General features: G+C 41.6%; 1 protein-coding gene across 6 annotated transcripts in view; it reads left to right on the top strand.

Annotated features, from left to right (window-relative positions):
* nav3 (neuron navigator 3) overlaps positions 1–20,484 on the top strand; it is a 172,944-nt gene that overhangs the window by 76,765 nt on the left and 75,695 nt on the right. For all 6 annotated transcript variants that reach the window (XM_035613926.2, XM_035613909.2, XM_035613919.2 and 3 more), the window contains exons 5-7: positions 1,080–1,254; positions 8,294–8,362; positions 13,675–13,817. In XM_035613926.2, coding sequence (XP_035469819.2) covers positions 1,080–1,254; positions 8,294–8,362; positions 13,675–13,817 — 387 coding nt within the window. The remainder of the gene's footprint in view (positions 1–1,079; positions 1,255–8,293; positions 8,363–13,674; positions 13,818–20,484) is intronic.

Raw genomic sequence — 20,484 nt, 5'->3', positions numbered from 1 at the left:
GACTGCTGAATTCTATCTTGACTGTTTGTATGCGTGTGTACGTGCGTGCATGTGCAGATGCATTTGTTTGAGTTTAGTCTAAGATGAACTCAGGAACTGTTGAAGATGAGATTAACACTCCGGACAAAGTTACTCTTTGATTTGGAACTTTCTTGCTTTTGCCAGCTCAATTGATTTAAAAGTTTCTTGGAGATCTGACACCACAAACACAAGTATAAACATGAACATAATTCAATGTTGTTCATTTTCAACATCATATATATTGCATCATATAATTTAATTTGCCCTTATGTGTGAAGTCGTTTTCTAACTAATTTAATTTCCCCCTTTTTTTTTGTCTCATCCATTTAAATAATTTATCAATACACACTAATGTGACACTTTTATCAGTGTCCCACTACTTTGCCAACAACACCTGTAAAGACACTATCAATTCCTCTTTCCATGGAAAAAGCGGAACTGTAAATGAAGATCATGTTATACATATATATATATATATATATATATTTATGTTGTTTGGCCTCAGATTTGCCCTCCAGTGCAGAAGTTCCCATGCTGAGCTATACCCCCCTCGATCACCAGCTGTGTATTAGCTCATATATGTGAGCAGATGCTTTAGTCTGGATCAATGGCAACTGTTTGTTCGGGTCAGAGTAAGCGTTACTTCATGCACAATATAATTAAGTGACTGAGCAGTAAAGGCTATAACTCTAAATATTATATTCTCTGTATCAGTATCTACACTAAGCCAGTGTAAAATCGCTCTTATAAAACCCTTGTGCTTCTTGCACAACAGCTGCACTTGAGCTTTCAACCCCAAGTGATTTTTGTAAGCCAGCGCAGCATTTGAAATAGACAGTAAATGGTCTTGAAAGTATTATTTTCTGACACACAGGACGCTGCTTTGGTTCCCAACAAATGAACAAATGTTGCACAATTTTCACTTGCAACAATGCTCTTATTCCAAGAAATTGACTGGATGGTAGACGCAGGCTGTAGATCATCGTACGCAGCCGCAATACGTGATGAATGCGGGATGAATTCATATGACAGGGCCATATTTTCCTTTGTCCCTCCAGAGATCAGGAATGGCAACCTAAAGAGCATCCTGGGCCTCTTCTTCATCCTGTCGCGCTACAAGCAACAGCAGCAACAACAACAGCAGTACTACCAGTCCCTGGTGGAGCTCAGCCAACAGACCAGCAGCGCAGCACCGTCCTCCAGCAGCCACAAGACACAAGAGATGCAGTCCAGGTATGCTACACTGCAGAAACTCCATGTGGTCCTGATATGGTAGTTTGGTGTTCGCATTGGGTATCATGTGGGGCAGTGGTAGTCGAGGTCAGGGTGGCAATGTCCGGCTAATGAGCCGGACATTGCCACTGGTTTCAATTAGTTTACCAATTACGTTTTAGGATGCATGTCGAAAGAGGGTTTGACTGATTTATTATGTTTGGGTGCTTAATTGGGTCCAGTCAGAGCTGTTGTAAACAGGAAATTGATGTGTAGGACCAGCCTACAGTGGAAATGAACAACAGCCTTCAAGGAGGATGTTGCTCATTAAATGCTCTGTGGGATTTTGCTGCATCAGCCTTTTTTTTTAATGCAACTCTGTATGAGAAATTGTATGAGATTGTATGAGAAATATGCTTATTCCCAGTTCGGTAGAGAGATACATAACAAGAGGACTGTAGTAGAACTCTCATCATGATTGTCCATCAAATATAAAGCTACAGCAGGCAGCTAACCTGGCTCTGTCCGAAGGTCGCAAAGACCCCCTACTGTTCCTGTTTTTGTAAAGATTAAACGAATGAGACATTAATTAATGAGCTTAAGAGGAGCTGGTAGGCTTATTTTGTTGCCTTTGGACAGAACCTTTCTCGCTGTTTCCACTGTTTCACCAAAAAAGTAAAACATCATCTAAACAATGCCAGCTTAAATATCTACAGAACTAACAAAACTGGCATGACAAAGTACAAGAAAGCTGAATTTTGGTCAGCTGCATGTATTGCTATCATAAGTGTGTGGGTCAGGATAACAAATCTTTAAAAAATTGCATGTGCACACTATAAAGTAAGGGACATTTGACAAACTTTAAGGGATAGTGAAATGTCCTAACTTCCGTCATCATAAATAATCATTATAATTTATTTACTTTACAGTATGAAGTCATGCATGGTACAGTAGGAGTGTTGGCATACGGGGCAGCTGAGCAGTAAAAGGTCTATCCCTTTGTGATGTAAATAGACAGAGCTGGCCTGAGAGCAGTATCTAAAGGAAGGTCTGACATGCCACACATGAGCAGCATTCCCGCTGACTAGGTCAAGTTACAGCTCAGTGTGTGTGTGTGTCTGTGTGTGAAAATCAGGGCAATGAGAGCAGATAGTCACAGCACTTGGGTAGACGGTATGTAAGTAAGATGATATTGTCGAGAGCTTTAGCCTTACTCTGTTTGGACGAGTTAGGAAATGGTGGCCATTAGGTCAATGCATCACCAATATGTGTGTGTATGTGTGGGACGGTTATTAAGGGCACAGCTGCCCCCCCCCCCCCCCCCCCCAACAACAGGTGGAGAACACATTTGCACACATAAACACCAATGGCACATTTCGAAGTACACCTATGCGTCAGTCCAGCCATCCAAACATACCAATACAAGCACAAACACAAGGAAATTCTAGCAGCTACATGTCGGAGAAATATTTAAGGAACAACTCCGCGAAGGAAGATCTCTGTGAAATGGTTCCGTTTAATTTCCAAATAGACCCGTTGACCTCGCTGTCCACAGCTCCAGTAATGTCTTAGTGCCCCTGGCTGATAAGTTAATCAGTTTTGAATGATGATGGCCGCAGTTGAGGTCAGCAAATCAGACCATGACTGTCAGTGATTAAGAAAGACATTAATCTGTGAGGTTTTGTAGAGGTCTGGACTATTCAGCCTCAAAATGTCAGAGAAAATGCGGCGACTTGATTTTAATAATTTTAAAGAGGAGCAAATTTGGAAAAAAAGGACAGGAAAAAGTTGCTTTAATATTCTCACACTTGTTGTGTGAAGAACGATGACATAATGTCTCACTACCCTTAGGGAACCAAGAGTTGCCCCTGTTACCATACAGAGTACCAAAATGGTGGCATAGATAAAAGTTTGCTATACTATACCAAGTCAACTTAAAATGATATTAAAGATTTGTAATGTTATGTTGTTCAAGGCTTCCGGCTTTTCTCAAACAAAGTGGGCTCCTCTTCCTTATCACCCACAATTCAGAACACTAATTAAATCTATTGATATGAATATTTTTGAATTCAAATTTTCACAGTGGTGATCCCTGTAAGCTCCATTTGACCCTGAGGATTTAATATGACTGAGCGACTTCGTGAAATATAAGAAAAGCCAGAAGAAGGGGTGATTTAAATTGAAAATCAAATGATCTGTCTCACAGATTTGCACAGATGGAGATGCACGTTCCCGCACGCTCTCACACTCACACACATTTGGACTACTGTGAATGTACAGTTGTGGTATGGTGGAGCTTTCTATAGACAGCACCTGCTGGCCTCACTGGTGTCTCTAGGAAAGGGAGTGGGATGTGTGCGCCTGTGTGCTTCCACGGGGAACTCCCCATTGGACAGAATGCGACAGGCTGGAGCCACGGGAGGTTTTCAGGGCTCTTGAAGGCAGGGGGGCCCGGGCCTGGCAGGGCACAGCAGAACCCTCCCTCTTTGACTCACCATGTCCCGGGGTGAACAAGTTGACCCCCTGGTCTTGCGCTCCTCGCGCTTACCCACCGCCGTGTCTCGCGACAGGAAGAGCCGTTTGCCCTATGGGAGAGCCAACAGCCTGGTCAAGCCAGACTCTTCTCCTCGGTACAGTTTGAGCTTGAGCAGTGTGCGTGTGTGGTAGCGTCCAGGGGACAGAGTTGGATTATTTTGGGAATCACATGGTGATATGAGGAGAATGGATTAGTGTTGGCCTCATCATGAACTGGTAAATAGTTTGGTTCCACTTTTGCTGTTCATAGTTTTGGTTCTCTTCAGGGATTTATGCTCTTCAGGGTCTTCATCATGGATTGGTGATTTAAATTGCTTTAGCTCTTATCATAAGCTACTAACAGATATGAATGTTTCTTTGTGATTTTTTTCTCATGGGAAACTGAATCTTGCTGACAGATTTTGGCTGACATCAATGAATTACGCTCACGAACACCTTGTGGTGGTGTCCGGCCAAATAAAAGTCATGTTTTATGTTGCATGTACGATTAAGAAGAATCCACTAATTATTTAATGTGGTAACCATATAGGGTGTTATATCAATGCAGAATAAGTTCCTTGTAATTGCCGCCCTTGTCTATACTGACCAGCCCTACCTAAACTAATTTCAGTGTAATTAATGGGCGACAACATCCACAGTCCCCGTTCTGTGTGGAAAAATACAAGTTACTTTTCATCTGATGTTCTGGGATGTTTCAGCAGCCGGAGTGAAGAAAAGTCAGTTGGGTGATTTCCAAAGCTTGTTGACTGTTTCCTTGCTGAGATGGAAAGATGGAAGTGTGAAATGAAAACACCAACAGTTGCAACGTACCCACTTGACTGAATAACTACACTAAAAATCTACACTTGAGAAACGCCATTGCCATCGCTTTGAGAAGGGATCAACGTGTACAGTTGATATACTTGATTGCCTGTGTCACATGCTCAAAAGGGACTTCATGTGTGTGTTTACATTTGAGCAGCAGTTCTGGAAGAAGGGCTCATAGTGGGTGCTGATTGGGCTGTGAAAGGACCTTGTTGGATGTATCACCCCCCCGGATGTGAAGGTCAAATGACATCTCATTACCTGCTGTCATCACACTGGCTTGAGTGCCTGGATGCCTGACCCCCCGCCATTTTGGATCTAAAACTCATCAGTGTTTGTCTGACCTCAGAGCTGTGGCCACAGTCGGGGCTGATATTGAACTGATATTACTCACATTTGTTGGGACAGAAATTGATCCAATATCGCTTGCATGTGTTCCACAGTGCTGTGGACGGAGTCTGCATTGACTTTTGTTGTATTCGATCAAAAGTGAAGTACTGTACCTCCACAACAGCCTCTTTTTCACCACCACCACCACCACCACTACTCCATTCCCTTTCCTTTCTCCTCGATCCTGCTCTCATGTGTTCTGGTTTCTCTTTTTTTGCCCACATTTGATAGATCTTAAATGTGGTGGGTTGGACTCCAAACCACTATATTTCAATGACTTTTCATAAAGTTGGAGGAGGGAGGAGGGGGGCACGATGCATCACTGACTTTCCTTACACCTCTGCGCCCTTGTTGTCTTTGAAGCCCCGTTCCTCCTCGCTGACGACCTTACACTCCCACTCTGAATATGAACAAAACCAGAGGAGAGACATAAAGACAGCAGAAGGCTACAAACTGTACTAAGGAAGGAATGTGAAGCACATATTTAAGCACAACCCTTTCCCCATCAAAATGCTGAAAAGGCATTTTGCTGTGCGGCCGGCTCCATTAATCTCTGTCTCAGCTTGTGTCTTCTATGTGCTGAGTGCTATTTAGTGTATTTAATAGAGCACAAAAAATACTGCTGAGAGCTGAAAAGTGGAGTGGGTCGTGAGGGGTTTGAGAATTTAGGGGGAACATATTGAGTTGCCAGACACCATTAACCAATGTGTCATGTATCATATAGTTCATTAATAGCGTGATCCAAAGGTGCTCGCCACTATAATAAGAAACTGCCCTGAACTCACTTCCTTCTGGGCTCCGCTGTCTGCTCTGACGCTCGTTAGCATAACATTGCATCACGAAAACCCACAAGGTCAACTTGAAATGTACGATGACTGGGCATCTCATCATAGAGGGTTGGAAAGTGAAGTTAATTGTCCAGAGGGAGAGATATAAACAACAACACTTTTGGAGAATAAGACAAATAATTCAAATAATTATTAAAATTCCTCAAAGGATTGGCGATGGGCAGTTTCATTCTTCTTAATAATGAATTTCTTGCTGCCTAGCCTAACTCTTTGATTAAAGTTACAATATATTTACTCACCATACAACAAAAATAAACTTCCATGACCTCTGCCATTTCTAAAAAACGTCAGCAGATACCTCACAACTCGTGAACTCTGAGCTTGTAGGGAATTTGGGGGCACGAGGTCATGACTTGCACAATGACGGTGCATTCGTGCCAATTCTTCAATATTAATATGATTAATATATTATTGTTTAATATAATTAAGATACTTTCAAATGCTTAGTCAAAGCAGTAGTTGCTTTCATATTTGGTTCTCTTTTCTCTGCTGAAACCTTTTTGTATTAACTGTATTAACTTTTGTACTAACTTAGGTGATGTCAGCTGAATGCATGAGATGTTCTCATTTCATAGTTATCAGCATATGTTTACGTTCAGTTTTGTGCAATGTAGAGAAAAAATAGGACGCGGTGACTGCAGTGCGTCATTCAGCCAAACAGTATAGGTAGTTTATTGTCTGTCCACTTTCACTCACCAACGCCAAACCGGCAGCCCACAATCGCAAAACAGAGAACAAGTTGTTCCCCCGTTGTCAGAGCAGAAGAACGTCTGAGCGGACTGCGGGTGTCTGGTGCTTCCACTGTGCTTCAGCTGAAGCGTAGTCTCCACTGCATATGGTCACCGTAGAGGACAGTTTAAAGATGGTGTTACTGCTCAACGTCTTGCTCTGTGGATCCCTCCTAAAGAGGAACTGAGTGGGGAAAACTCTCTCTGTTCAGCCTGTGGAAGGTATGAGTTAAAGTCTACAAGTAGTTGGAATTATTCTCTTAATATAATCTATGTATTTACTCTCAATAATATTTGTATGTCAAGACAACGAGTTGTTTTATGTAACGGTATTCACAACTTCTTGAAGTAGGACTCTGTGTATATGATATACTTAAGGCTCTGTCAGTGTTTCACTAGCACATTGTTAGGAATAGATTATTTTATTCAGCAAAAAACTTACCTCATAAAAATAGCGTCTGTAACTACTTCTATGACAACGCTAACACTTTTGCAAGCTAAAAGGCAGGTATTGTGAATATCCATCAGCAACCTTCATTCCCCTCTGGCATAAATTAAATGACGCTGCTGTTTTGCACTTGTTGCTTGGCAATACATTGGTCATTCAATGTATGTTCCCAAGGCATTTAGAGCTTCTAGATGATAAAAAAAGAAAGAACATACTGTATGCCAAGATAGTAGCAAGAGGGTTTGATTATTCAGTTTATGACAAGTGAAATTCGGAAGGTTTGAGAGTCATACACTACCGGCCATTACATTTACACAAAGTCTTTTCATCCGGTCTTTGACTTTTCATTGTTTACAGTGTACGTATGATGATTAAAGACACCTCTTTGTTCATAAAGCAGTTTACAAGTAGCTTTGCTATTTCCTGCCAAACATGAATGCAATGGGCCAACTGGATTTAAACCACGTTAATTCCCATCTGAATGACTAACGTTGGGTGTTGGGTAATAAACTGTGACGTGACTGGGGCCGTGGGCATTTCCTAAGCCTCTGCCTCGTGTGTAGTGTGTTCTGGGGGTTTTTCTTCAAACAGTGCCACCACGTAATTGATTGGGAAAGCTTTTCGGGCCGTTTTATGTCAGCCGCCCTGTAAATGGATGTTACTGGCTTAGTCATATGCGTGTGGTAATAAACATGTGTGAGCCATCATGTGAAAAAAACTGAAAAAAAATATCAGCTTGTGTACTCCAGTAGCCTTTCCTTCTTCCTTTCTCTCCCTGGTATTCTGTATGTTTTTCTTTGCATGCCCCCTTCTCACTCATAACATTATATTAAAGGGGCAGTAAGCGATTCAAAAGCAATACGCATTTTGTAAAAAAATGTTAATATTTCCTCACCGTCCATTAGCTGAAACATAAACAAAACATATTGCATTTGTGTGTGCGCTCCGAAAAAAAAATCTGGGTTTTGGGCAAAAAAATGGTGCGGACCCCACCTCACAACACTGCGAGTGTAGTTTGTAAACACAACTCGTCGACACTTAAAGAGGAGTGCTAGTGGTTGGTGCTGGAACTCGATGGCTTTTGCCTATTGGTTAGTGCGTCGGACTACCATACTGGAGGTTGTGGGTTCGCAGGCAGGCCAGAGCAGCATGGTCACAACAACAACAAAGAGAGAAACAAGCCTTCTCCAAAATCGCTTACTGCCCCTTTAAGACATGCATTAAGGAAATTCAACCATCACGTTGATCCTATTTCTCATCTATTTGTGTTAACAGCCTGTCTGTCATCTGTTCTGCTCTCTCCTCAGTCTCACAGCACGATATGCAAGTCCTCCGGGCCACAGTGGAATAGGGTCACCTCAAAAGAAAAACACAAGGTAAATATGACAATAAAAAAATCCTCCGAAATTGAATTGCTGAGTTTGATTAAGCAATTGTCAATTTTAGCATAAGTTTTCATGATTTTTTGGGATCGTAGTGTGGTAGTGGTGTAACACATTAGTGAGTTCTTTGCTCCCAAAAGTTGCGAGAACCACAATGAAATTGAGAATCTTCATGCAAAGGAGCTTTCAGACAGGTTTGCTCGTACTTCAACTGTTGAATCCTGTCTTCAGTCCAGCGATATTACTACTTCAGTAGTGATGTGTCCTTTGAGAAGTCCCCTTTTACACATCTTTGCAAAGGAGCTGCTGTGAAATAAGCTACCTGACATCATAATGACACTGAGTCTAGGAACCACAGGCTTCAACTGCTCCAACATGTCGTGTGTTGTGAGATGATAAACCTGCTGTATCTCTCTCTCTCGCACACACACACACATACACACACACAAATCACTGTGCACCTAAGCGTTCTCTAACACTCGCACACAGATTTAGGCATGCGCACAGATACTACAGTATACAGTACACTAACTGTACTTGTAAATGCATACACTGTGACCAAAACCTACGCAGGTACAAAACACTATATACATATGTTTATATTTGCATCCTCAAATCTGCCCACACGTACAGTATGTGCTCACCCCACACTCCAGTTTTCTGATGCTTGCAGCATTTGTTCCAGCTCAGAGACAGTGGGAACCAGCGTGCTGGCGAATAATTCCTCTCCAGCCGCCACTGAGCAATGGCAAAAATGCTGCAGCCAGCAGCTCCAGCCCTATGGGTGGCAATCTGCCCCGCTCCCGTCACTGACAGCAAACCTCACTGCTGCAGAAATAGCTCTTTAATTTCTACACACGGATGAAGATATGCACTCAACACAAACAAAAAGAGAACTGTTATAGAGGTCAATGAGCAAATGTAAGCGTCCCCCTGTTGCCATCGGATTGTAATCTTTAATTTGTCTCTGTCACTTAAATCACTTAAACAAGAAAGTAACATCAGTACAGTTGATTTGCCTCTCATACGCTGTGCTGAATGTGGGAGAGTTTGAGGGATCTCTCTGCTCTTTATTTGACAGTCTGCTTGTTAGACAGAGCTGAACAAGCTTTCCTATTTACATACAAAAGCAACTACACTTTACTCCTATCACTGTTTTAAGCTATTCATAACAACTTCAGAAAAACATCCACAGAGTTGTGTTTTTGTTTTGGGCTTGTTAAGACTCACTCGACCTTCTCAGGGGAAGTGCTCTTTGCTATAATTGTCCTTCTCTGCTCATAACTTTAAAGTTAAAATCAAGTAATGGCTACTGTTGTCGAGTGTGAGCAGCAGATCTTTACAATTTTGCTGCTTCGAAGTTTTATGTGTGTTTTAACATATTCCTACACTTCCATGCAGCCATTGATTTCCATTTGTTTGTTTTTTACAAACTCAAACTCTTGACACTCTTGAGTTGTTTCATCCAACCCATCCAGTGTTTCAGGAGTCTGCTCTGAGATTTTCATAAAATACAAAAATGAAATTATACATTACAAATTAATACATAGCTTGTAAAGTTGATAGCTATGATGTAAAATGTACATGATTTGTTGTTAATAGGCTCTGAAGGTTCATGGTCTTTTGCAGCAGGTAGTGATGTGGGACAGCTGGTCGGCCACCTGCACACTTGTGGTATCTTTTCACACTTTTAATAAGCATGAGGTGGCTTTGGCTGTGAATTCCAGACGTGCTGGACCAGTTGCCGTGCACCCTGGCAAACTGTAGATGTGCTTGTAAGAAGTATAGGCATGATTTAGCTGCTGGTTTGAATCCCCAGACTCACTGGAAAGACATTGGCAGGGGAAATGAGTAGCAAATGCTTCCACCTCTGCAAGAACTACTGGTGAAAGCTGGTTACCGACCGTGGCTGAACAATGTGATGTCCAGCTCCTCTCTTCTCAGGAGGCAGATCCTTTCTCTTTCTCACCAAGTCGGTCATAAAACAAAATCACTGTCCGTAATTTACATCATATTTCCTCCACAGCTCCATTTTCTGACGCATTATCAAACATGTATTTTGGAAGATGAAAGAATGGGATGATAAAAGGGACTAGCTCTGATTTCCATCCGAATTGCCTCAATCTCTCGCTCATTTTCCCACTGTTTATCTTTAATTTTCTCTCTCGTCCGGGTTTTTGCAGCCATGGTGTTCTGTGATTCTCTCCCTCTCTGCATCTTTTTCCTCTCCAAATCTCTCACTTCTTCCTTTTGTTCTTTTAATTTCTTCATCTATTATTCTCCGCTGCTCCTCTCCTGGTTGTACCTATGAAAGCTCCCAGCCCTTGACTGTTATCAGTTCCTTTCATGTGTGTGTGTGTGTGTGTGTGTGTGTGTGTCTGTGTGTGTGGCGGGGGGGGGGGGGGTCGTTGAGGTTAGTTCTGTTTCCTGTGAGCTCTGGGCTGAGGACCACCTCTGGCTGGGTTAGGGTTAACCCAGTCTCTGCTCTGACACCTGGATCAGCACCTCTGCCGTCTGCAGTGTGTTGTCACCAGCGTATATATTCACAGCAGGATGTGAAAAATTCAAAAGGAACTTGGTGCACAGTTCTGCCACATGCACCGCTTCTGAATGTCAGGTTTTTGCACTTGGGCACAATTTATTTTTTGCACAATTGTCTGTATAAAACAATGTTTGCATCCCTCAGCACAAGAACAGACCTATTAAGCAGTTTTGCTCTGATGTCATGCTGTGCAGGTTGCATAATCGCTGAGCCTTGTTCTAGTTTTTGAGGGGAGACAACTAGATACCATTCGAGTCCTGCTGCAATACTGGAGTAGCATGATTTAAACAATTCACTTTTCACATTTTTCGGGAGTGATTCTCTGCAGATTAAGCTTGAGGCAAATTTGTGATCTATGATTTTGTGCAATGTAAATTAAATTTGAGTTGACTTGAAATAACAGGCTGTCCTACCGAGGTTAAACGACAAACTGGGAGCATTAGTTTTATCAGGAGCAAATGTTTTTTTTAAACGGTTGTGTGTATTTTCACCAACTAATTATTTTCAACTTGACATTTTTGTGTGGGATCTGCTTCATACACACATTATTTCACTGTGTTTTTTCTGCTTCCAGTGTTCGAATCTAATCGAGTCCTTATAATAAATACAGTATTTAAAAGATCAATCATATCACATTGCATAAATAGAGTCTACATTATCCATTAGACCAGGTAGAGAGCAGAGAACTTGTTTGACACGGGATGAGTGCAAGAGTCTTTTTTACAACTCTTATTATTTGGACTGTCCTTTTTTGGATTTGTCTCCGGTATTAAAATACATTCCAGATCCATGTGTGGTTCCAGAAGGAAGATCAGCAGCTTTTAATTCTTCTTTGTTGCTGACCTACATTTTAAAGTGTTGAAGGAATGCTCCAGGGAAACGAAAGACCAAAGGGTTTCTCCATGACTAAATACTTGTAGTATTGATTTGATCACTTCAGTGGCTTTTCTTATCAGTTGCAGGAAGCCCTGCTGTTGACTGATGTTCTTATGTTCCTTAACACATCAAACTGGTGTGAGGAAGATGTTACTTTATAGTCAAAAACTTTTTTTTATCCATGCAACAAGTCTATCTGTCTTCATCTTTGTTCATTTTTCTTCAGTAGTTGCCTCAAAGACAAAATAAAAAGGAAGCATATGAAATGTGTTTTGACCACTTCAAACTTTCCTCTCCGATATCTCGACTCCATCTGCGACACAGACACGAATGACATATTCAGCATAGCGAATGGATTATCTTGGTCAAAGGACATCACGACAGCTTTCAGGCAGGAAGACAGAAAGAGAGCAAATTGTTAGAATCTGTTCATGGTTTCTTCTTTCCCTCTTCATATTGAACAAGACCGGGATGAGAGCGGAAACGCCCACAGCACTCCGATGCAAATAGTGTGCTCACTGTAGGCCAGTGTGGCACTAAAAAAAAATCTTTGTAATCATCTCTTCAAAATCACAGCCAACTGTCACTGAGACGATTAATGGTTGAAGTAGATCTAAGGTGTCAAAAATCGTGTCATGGTCCTTGAACCGCAGCTGCCGAAACTTTTTCTCAAAACAATGTATTCACGAACAGATGGGTGAACGCATCTGGCAAACTGCACAGATATTGCAATGTAAAAAGTTGTTGCACAAAAAACAACAAGTTGTTGACAGTATAATTATGTCAGCGCTGTCCGGAGAATCGTGAAAAAGCTCTCCAGCTGCAGCATGGCAAATCAACATTTGACACTGGCAGCTTTGACTCTGTCGGGGGGAGGGGAAGCTAAGTGTGTGCGTGCGAGTAGGAAACTCGCTGAAAACACAAACCTCCCAGCAGGTGTGTGCCAGCCGTTGTATCTCTGTACAGTGTCAGAAGACATAAAAGAAATGAGGAGTTGCAGTACACTGTATCAAAACACTCCAATGTCTATTTTTCATCACTTTTATGTGGTATAATAATCATAATGTTTAGTGACAGGACTCGTTCAAGCTTCTGTCACTTGTTAACCCATAAGGGAACACACACACACACACAAACACACACCCACACTCGCACACATTAGTGTGTGTGCTGAAGTATCATATCAGTAAGCTAGTATGATAATTCAGCAGTTGGAATTATATAGTTCAACTGGCTATCTTTCAAAGTTGTTGTACTTTCAGTTACACATTTTTTGCTTTGTCTTACTCTGCCATGGTTCCGCGAGGAAATATTGTATGGGAAAACTCATAGGGAATATAGTACTTAAAAATGAACTTTGAAAAGTACATTGGAGCCTCATTTTAACTTAAGTTGAACTTTGTTTTAACTGGACGAGACTCGTGGATTTTGGCCCTCATGACTTACAACGGAAAATCGCTTTAGGAAGGTATCACTCCACAGAGAAGATTAATAGTTGCAGCAACCAATAACTCTCTTAATGTAGATATGGCCATGAGAGTAGACTTGCAAATATGTGGACTTATATCCTTGAAAGCATGGACATTTGTCAGTATAGATTATTCTGCAACAGAGGAAGGTCTTAATTTATTAAAGACCTTGCCTGAAGCAAAGTTGCTCTAACGGCAGAAATGATAAATCTCCATTGAGTGGAGGCAAGGAATTACAATGTAACTGGCTAAGTAACACTGTCATGTCATGATGGCAATTGAAAAACTCCTCCTACTGCTGCCCCGTTGACATGACTGTTCTGCCTCAAGCCATTTTCATAAGAGTAAAAGAAAGAAAAACTGTCGGTTTTTGCTTTTTAACATGTAAACCCTTCCCCTTCTGCACTGACCCCTTGCAGGTTACCGGGGCCCTCCAGGGTACCTGCTGCAGGCAGCGGGGCCTCCAGGAGCCCTGGCTCGTCCAACCTCAACCGTCGCAGCCAGAGTTTCAACAGCATCGACAAGAGCAAGCCTCTTCAATATGCCAGTGGCAACGACAGAGGTGAGGAGGGGACATTACTGTGTGCTGACATTATGATTATTATTTTAATTTTATTTAACGTAGTGGAGTGTGGGGCTGCACAGTGGTGTAGTGGTTTGCACTTTCACCTCACAGCAAGATGGTTCTGGGTTCGAATCCCGATTCAAACAAACCAGGGCCTTTTTGTGTGGAGTTTGCATGTTCTCCCCGTGGGTTCTCTCTGGGTTCTCCGTGTTCCTCCCACAGTCCAATGACATGCAGAACGGGGTTAGGTTCATTGGAGACTATTGACCATAGGTGCGAATGTGAGATTGAATGGTTGTTTGTCTCTGTATGCGGCCCTGTGATAGGCTGGTGACCCTTCCAGGATGTATCCCGTCTCTTGCCCAATGTTAGCTGGGATTGGCTCCAGCCCCCCCCCCCCCCCCCGCAACCCCTAAATGGATAAAGCGGTAGACGATGGATGGATGGATGGATGGTAGTAGAGTTTGGCACTAGATGGGGGCATTTTACATTCTCCATCCCAGCCACTTGATGGCACCACTGACTCAGAGAGATGAGCAGAGCAGCTCACCAACCAGTGTGCTGAATCATCCCCAACTCTTGAGTGAGTTTCAATGGATGCCATTAAGTGGAGGCGGCGACACATTTTCACAGCATGGAAACAGCCACGCGAGCCCACCTGAACGAGTAATTCCATGCAGCTGCTCTGTCGAGCACAATGGGGCTAATGGCAGTGATTATGTTTTTTGAGAAAGAGTCTCGCAGTAGCTGAGAATTAGAGTTTGAGGCATTTTATTTCAGGCATAACTGATTATTCACAAGAAAATAGTTGCTTCAACAGCCTCATTTAGTTGTAAAGAGCAAATATATTGACTTGCAATGTTTTAATTATTGCTTATTGCTTTAAGATTTCCCTTTGGCTCATTTGTGTGATTATCGCGTGGGTGCGTACGTGCATGCTTTTCTTGTGCTTTCAGTCCTTAAAGTTCACGTGTTCACTCGCCCTTCTGATTTCGGTCAGTGGAAGCAGGAGGTTGTGCAGGAAATGTGTGACCAAGTGCAGTTTGTAGCTGAGGAGATAGATCAGATTGACAGGGGTCGGAAAAATGACTGAGAAACTCATACTGAGTATGGTGGAAGTATTGCGCTTTAGTTTACATTTCAGTCGTTTTAAGTGTATCCTTCAGCAAACCCCATTATAAAGGATTCAGTCAGTCGGCTTCATTTAATTACACCCACGCTAACTGGCAATGGGCGTGTGTAATGTAATCAGTGCTGTCTGTCTGTCTTTCCTAGCAAAAACTTGGGCAGCTTTAATCCAATTTTATTTATACCTGGCATCTTGGTTAGGGATGAGGTCGCTCCAAAATGCTGCTGCTATAAGAAGAAGAAGAAGAAATGTGATCATGTATCACACATTCTTGTCTCCCTGCATTTCGTGTTTGTATTGATTTTTTAATTTATTTTATTGATGGGGTTTTTTTATATTCATACACCCAAACCCCTCTGAGTGTATGTCCAGTGCTTGTGCGTGAATGCTAGTTGCTTATGTAAATGGCAGATATGTCCTTTTACAAACCATTCCCACAGTGGAGTCGGGCTGTGCCAGATGAAAAACGTTCACGTGGCAAAGATAAGACGGCAGGTGTCGGAGCTCCACTGCGGGGGAAACAAAACTGTGTTATACGGTCAAAAAGAAAAGAGGTAAAAAAAAAAAGAAAAATCAATCGAGAGGAAATGTCAGCGATTGTAGCCAGGAGCTTCTGGGCAAAACCAGGAAGAAGACAGAGGGACAAGGCATTCTTTTTTTTAATATTCTTCCTCTGACAGGTAGTTTACTTTCCCCTTTCTGGTTACATATGTTACATCCTTTGAACATTTTATTTATGGTTTTTCAAGCTTTTTTAAATTCCTCTTGTAGTTTTTGTTTTATGTTCTGCTTTAATCACAGACAGAAATATGACTCAATGAATTATTTTAACAGATAACAACAATTTGTTTTTACATCCTTTACTTCTCGGTAATATTTGTCCTATACTGTAGGTTTGCAGAGATCTAATTCAATAGACCATATGCTTAAAACATGGTGGTGTTCATGATTTCTAGTAGATCTGCAACAGTTCATTGATTAATGGATTAGTAATTGATTACTAAATTCATCACCGACTCTTTTGATAATCGATTAATCGGTTCAAGTTGTTGAAGTGAAAATTCTCTGATTTCAGCTTCTTAAATGCAAATATTTTCTAGTTTCTTTGCTCCTCTATGACAGTAAACTCAATAGACAAAAAAAAAACATCATCTTGAGGTTTTGGGGTAACACCATTTTATGGACCAAACAACGAATTGATTAATCGAGAAAATAAGCGACAGATTAATCAACTGAAAATAATTGTTAGTTGCAGCCCTAATTTCTAGTTCATCCTCAAACACCTTTGTAATGTATCATAGCTCAGCATTCAGCTAATGCCAACGAATTATTTTTTTTAATGTTCAGCACATTTGTTGTGTGTTTGTTTTTAAGAACGTTGCGTGACTCGACAGAAGGCAGACTGAAGTCTCAAAAGCTTCAGAGAGCTCAAAGAGCAAAATACCAACATACTTTATATGGTAAAAATCCAATGTTTCCCCACTGTTAAAACTTCGTGAATTGAAATTATGTTTAATGGCCCAAAAAAATTAGATAAGTGGTTAGAATACATTGCTTTATATATATGGCTGTTTTGCTCGAACTCCCAACATTAGTGTTGTTTTCTTGTCTTAGCTGTCACACAGTGAAGCTCTGACCAGAGAGAACGAGAACGTAAAGGGCACAAGGACTGTTGCATAATTCTTGTTGCCGTGCAACTGTCTAATTGACTTCCTCTGAACTAAAGTGAAGCATTGAAGAGCGTTGTTTTGTTGTTGTGAAATGGAATTGAACAGAGGAAAGTTGAGGATTTGCGCCGCTTGTTGTTAAAGACGAGGATGAGCAAGCAAACGTGAAAGTCAGTCAAAGTTGAGTGGCGACACTGCCGACTTCCTCTAGCAAGCGGATTCACTCGTCATCCGTCTGATGGTGATGTAATGTGGCGAGCAGCTAAAGAGCAGAAAAGGGTTTGATTCAGAGTGTGACGAGAATCATCCAATACAAGTGCTGCATGTTACTGTAAGAGATTAAAGGTCAGTTTAAACTGAATAAATGGCAGTAGGTTTTTACTTTTACTTTAAACAAAAGTGTGTGTTTCTCTGTGTCTGTGTATGTTATTTCAAACAGGCATAGGCTACTTGATTAAATCCTGCTCCAGGGTTTCTGCGTATAATCTCATATGTAGTTGCAAACGACATGTCCATGTATATTTGTGTGTGCATATTTGTCAGGCCCCTGAGGCAAAAAAAAAAGAAAAAGAAAAGAAGAGTCTGTTGCCATGGCAACAGCAAGTCACTGCACGGTGAAAAATGCGGTGGCGCTGTGAACCAGCCTCCGGCGTTAGGGGACAGGGGAGCGGCTAAAAGGGGAGGGGTATCTCGGAGGACGGGGTTAATTGACTGGTCAACAAACATAGACACATGGGGCATGCACACTCAGACACGCCCTGAATCACACAGTAACCTCTTTCATTCATGTTCATGGACTGCCTTGGGGGCAGCAGCGTTATCTCCAGAGAGAGGTAATACAGAGGATAGTCACACACACACACGCACACACACACACACACTATAAAAGACTAAATACACAGTGCCTCTGCTGGTCTGAGATCAGAACCGTCTGTATTCTGACTTGTGTCCGCTTTATAATCTGCTAACTGATGACGGGAAGACAGGAGAGTGGCCGTCTGGTTACTGTCTTTTTACATTTGCAGAAACTGTGTTCATATAAGTGTCTGCTGTCACAAACACATTCAGAGCAGTCCCAATGCACACTTGTAGGCATGTTTGAATAAACAGATGTAAACATATACATCCATGTGTCCACACACGCTTGTGCCGTCAAATTTACATCTGGTACAACGGTTCCACATACACTGTTGAAGCACATAAACACACACATACACACACACACACACACACACACACATACATATGGTCCACACACCTTCAAATTAGAGAATCGTAACATGATTGCTGATGCATGATGCATTGTGCAGAAAGACCCTCTTAAACCAACAATGTTTTTTACTGGTATTTTAAAGCACACATAAATAAAGATCAGGTCTGAAAAAGTAAAACAGTTTGAGCTTTAATTAAAAAAAGTTGCATGGCTTCATATAATATTTATGACCTGAAATATAACAGTGCTTCAATAATGTAGATACTGTGTACTGATGATTTGTTCAAAAAACTGAGGACCACTATGTTTCAGCAGCCAGTTGGCTTTGTTGGATTGGTTTTCTGAAATTATCCCAGCATTCATGGTCGCCATCAGGATTAGCAGCAGTAGCTTTCCACCTGCTTATCGGCCCCAGCCCTAAAACGTAATTATAAAAAATGTCCGGCAGTGCCACAGAAATAACATGTGGAGGTAAATAAATGCTCTTGCCAATATTGGACACTTGCAGCATGGGTTCCAGATTCCATTTTTATAGAATCCGATGTAAAAGAAAAAGTCTTGCACTTTTCACTCCACGGCTGACACGGTGCACTGAGGCATTTGAAGGTGTGATTTAAGGGGTTTAGAGGATGTTTGTAGAAGTGTAAGTCGGTTAAAGTGCCTTGGCCCCCTTCCGCCTGCCTGAAGCGGCTTTAAACTGCAAACTGGAGGTGACTCACAGTCAGCTGCACCCGGCTTACTGTGCTGACTGACAGCCAGACAGAGCGTCAGTCTAATGGTGCATAATTTCATGCTGTCACTCTCCCCCCACTCCAGTCCTGCCCCATCTCAAATTCTTGCCTTTCAATTTTTCCCGCTATTTATCAACTTCTCCTTTTCTCAGAAGTGGCCTCAAAGTCAGATGCAGAACGAGAGGCATGTCTGCCTGCCTGTCGTCTGTTGTTTCTGTATTCCTCTTGTGGTATAAAGCACATTCGAGAACTCTCTGTGAGGAAGTGCTGATTTACCCTCTGTATCAACAGTCTTTATCAAACACCTGGTAAAAGTGGGGTCCGTGTAAAGGTCATAGCTAAAACTTTTATTTTGTAGAGGTCAACCGGCTGATATAAAAAAGTGAGAGGCTGACCCAGTCAAACAGTTCAATACAGAACCTTTTGACCGTTGTAGTAGTCTTTGGCTTTGTCCAGCAGCATCTAATCTCACAGTGCCATCCCACATGTTTCACCAACACCTGGTAGAAGCACCTTCTTCTTTTGTTGTTTAATGGGTAGTTGGTTGGCGTTCAGTTTTGAGGTGCATTATCGCCACCTTCTGGTGCTAGTTATGTGTCACTTTACAAGCACCGATAAAAACGAATAATAAATATAATTTCTTAGTCAATGCTTGCATGAAAATGTTTTTTTTTTCTATGATTCAATGTTTCCCAAAGATGCTTTCTGTCATATAAGCTCTAATGCATCTTCAAGTGTTTCTGATATGTTTGGTTTCCATTGGTTATTAAATGTTGTAAAACTGTAAAAACTGTGAGATTCATTAGGCTCTATTCATTTTTCGGCACATGTTTTTTTTGTTGTCCTCTTGTGTCTGTGTTTGCCGGCTGGCAAACCATCTTACGTTTGCCGGATGCCATTTTACTAAAAGTAAACACCTCTGTAATGTCAAGCAAATTTAATAAGTGGTTTATATGTCAAACAATGTCCTGAATAAAAAAGGGATCTGTGGAATTCACTGTTGAATAGACATAAACAACACATTCAGTTCGACTCACCACTCCATGGGAACATTTAAATGACAAAATCTTACCAAAACTCCATCCGGTGCAATGTTCTTTGTAGATTCAACTGTATGTTGAGATATGTGACACGATGTCCAGATATTTCCAGCAGCAACGAGTTTGAAAGCAGGACTCATTTGAGCCATTTTGATTTTGATGTGAGTCCCTCACAGAGCAAAGGTTTCCCATCTGAAGTTGCAATTATCTATCAATAGTGAACAATCATAAAGGAAGATATCCCCGGATCAGAGGCATAGACAGCAATTTCTGCGCTCACAGCCGCAATATACAAAACATTTTTGGAGTTGAGTTCTTCTCTCGTGGAAAAGCTTGCTTCCCTCTTGCTGCTATACTCCTATGAAAGGCAGACATGTACAATTGTACGTGGGTTCAGGTCAGGTTCATCAAAAATAGATAATTAAAGCATATTGAACATATTGACCATCAAAGAGTTGAACAGTGAACATGGACTGGATCTTTTCCTTTAAGAAGGATATTGTTATTCCATGTTGATATAGGTTGTGTGATTTCTTTGTTGTCATGGCTACGACATGATGGTCTCTCCCTCATTAGCACTCTTATCCACCTGCAAACACGCCATGACTATATGTGTAACACAGGGGGTGGGAGTCAGCACAATGAGTGTAAACTCCTTCGTGACGCCACTGTATTAACATCAGTGAAATCTTTTCTTTTCAACCCAACCTGATTCTCCGAGTTGAGAATACTCTCTTAACTTTACACAACACTGGAATCATCTGGGGGTTTGCTTGACTATAGAGCTAGATGTGTGTAAAACCATAGAGGAAGTCAGCAGCGTATGCAGATGAAATTGTGAACATTTGTGAAAAAAGAACTGAAAGTTTGTCCTTATTCCGAAC

Source organism: Scophthalmus maximus, chromosome 12, assembly GCF_022379125.1.
Source record: "Scophthalmus maximus strain ysfricsl-2021 chromosome 12, ASM2237912v1, whole genome shotgun sequence".
NCBI lineage: Eukaryota > Metazoa > Chordata > Actinopteri > Pleuronectiformes > Scophthalmidae > Scophthalmus > Scophthalmus maximus.
Note: the sequence above shows the minus strand (reverse complement) of the source record. Positions and strands in the feature narration are given on the sequence as shown.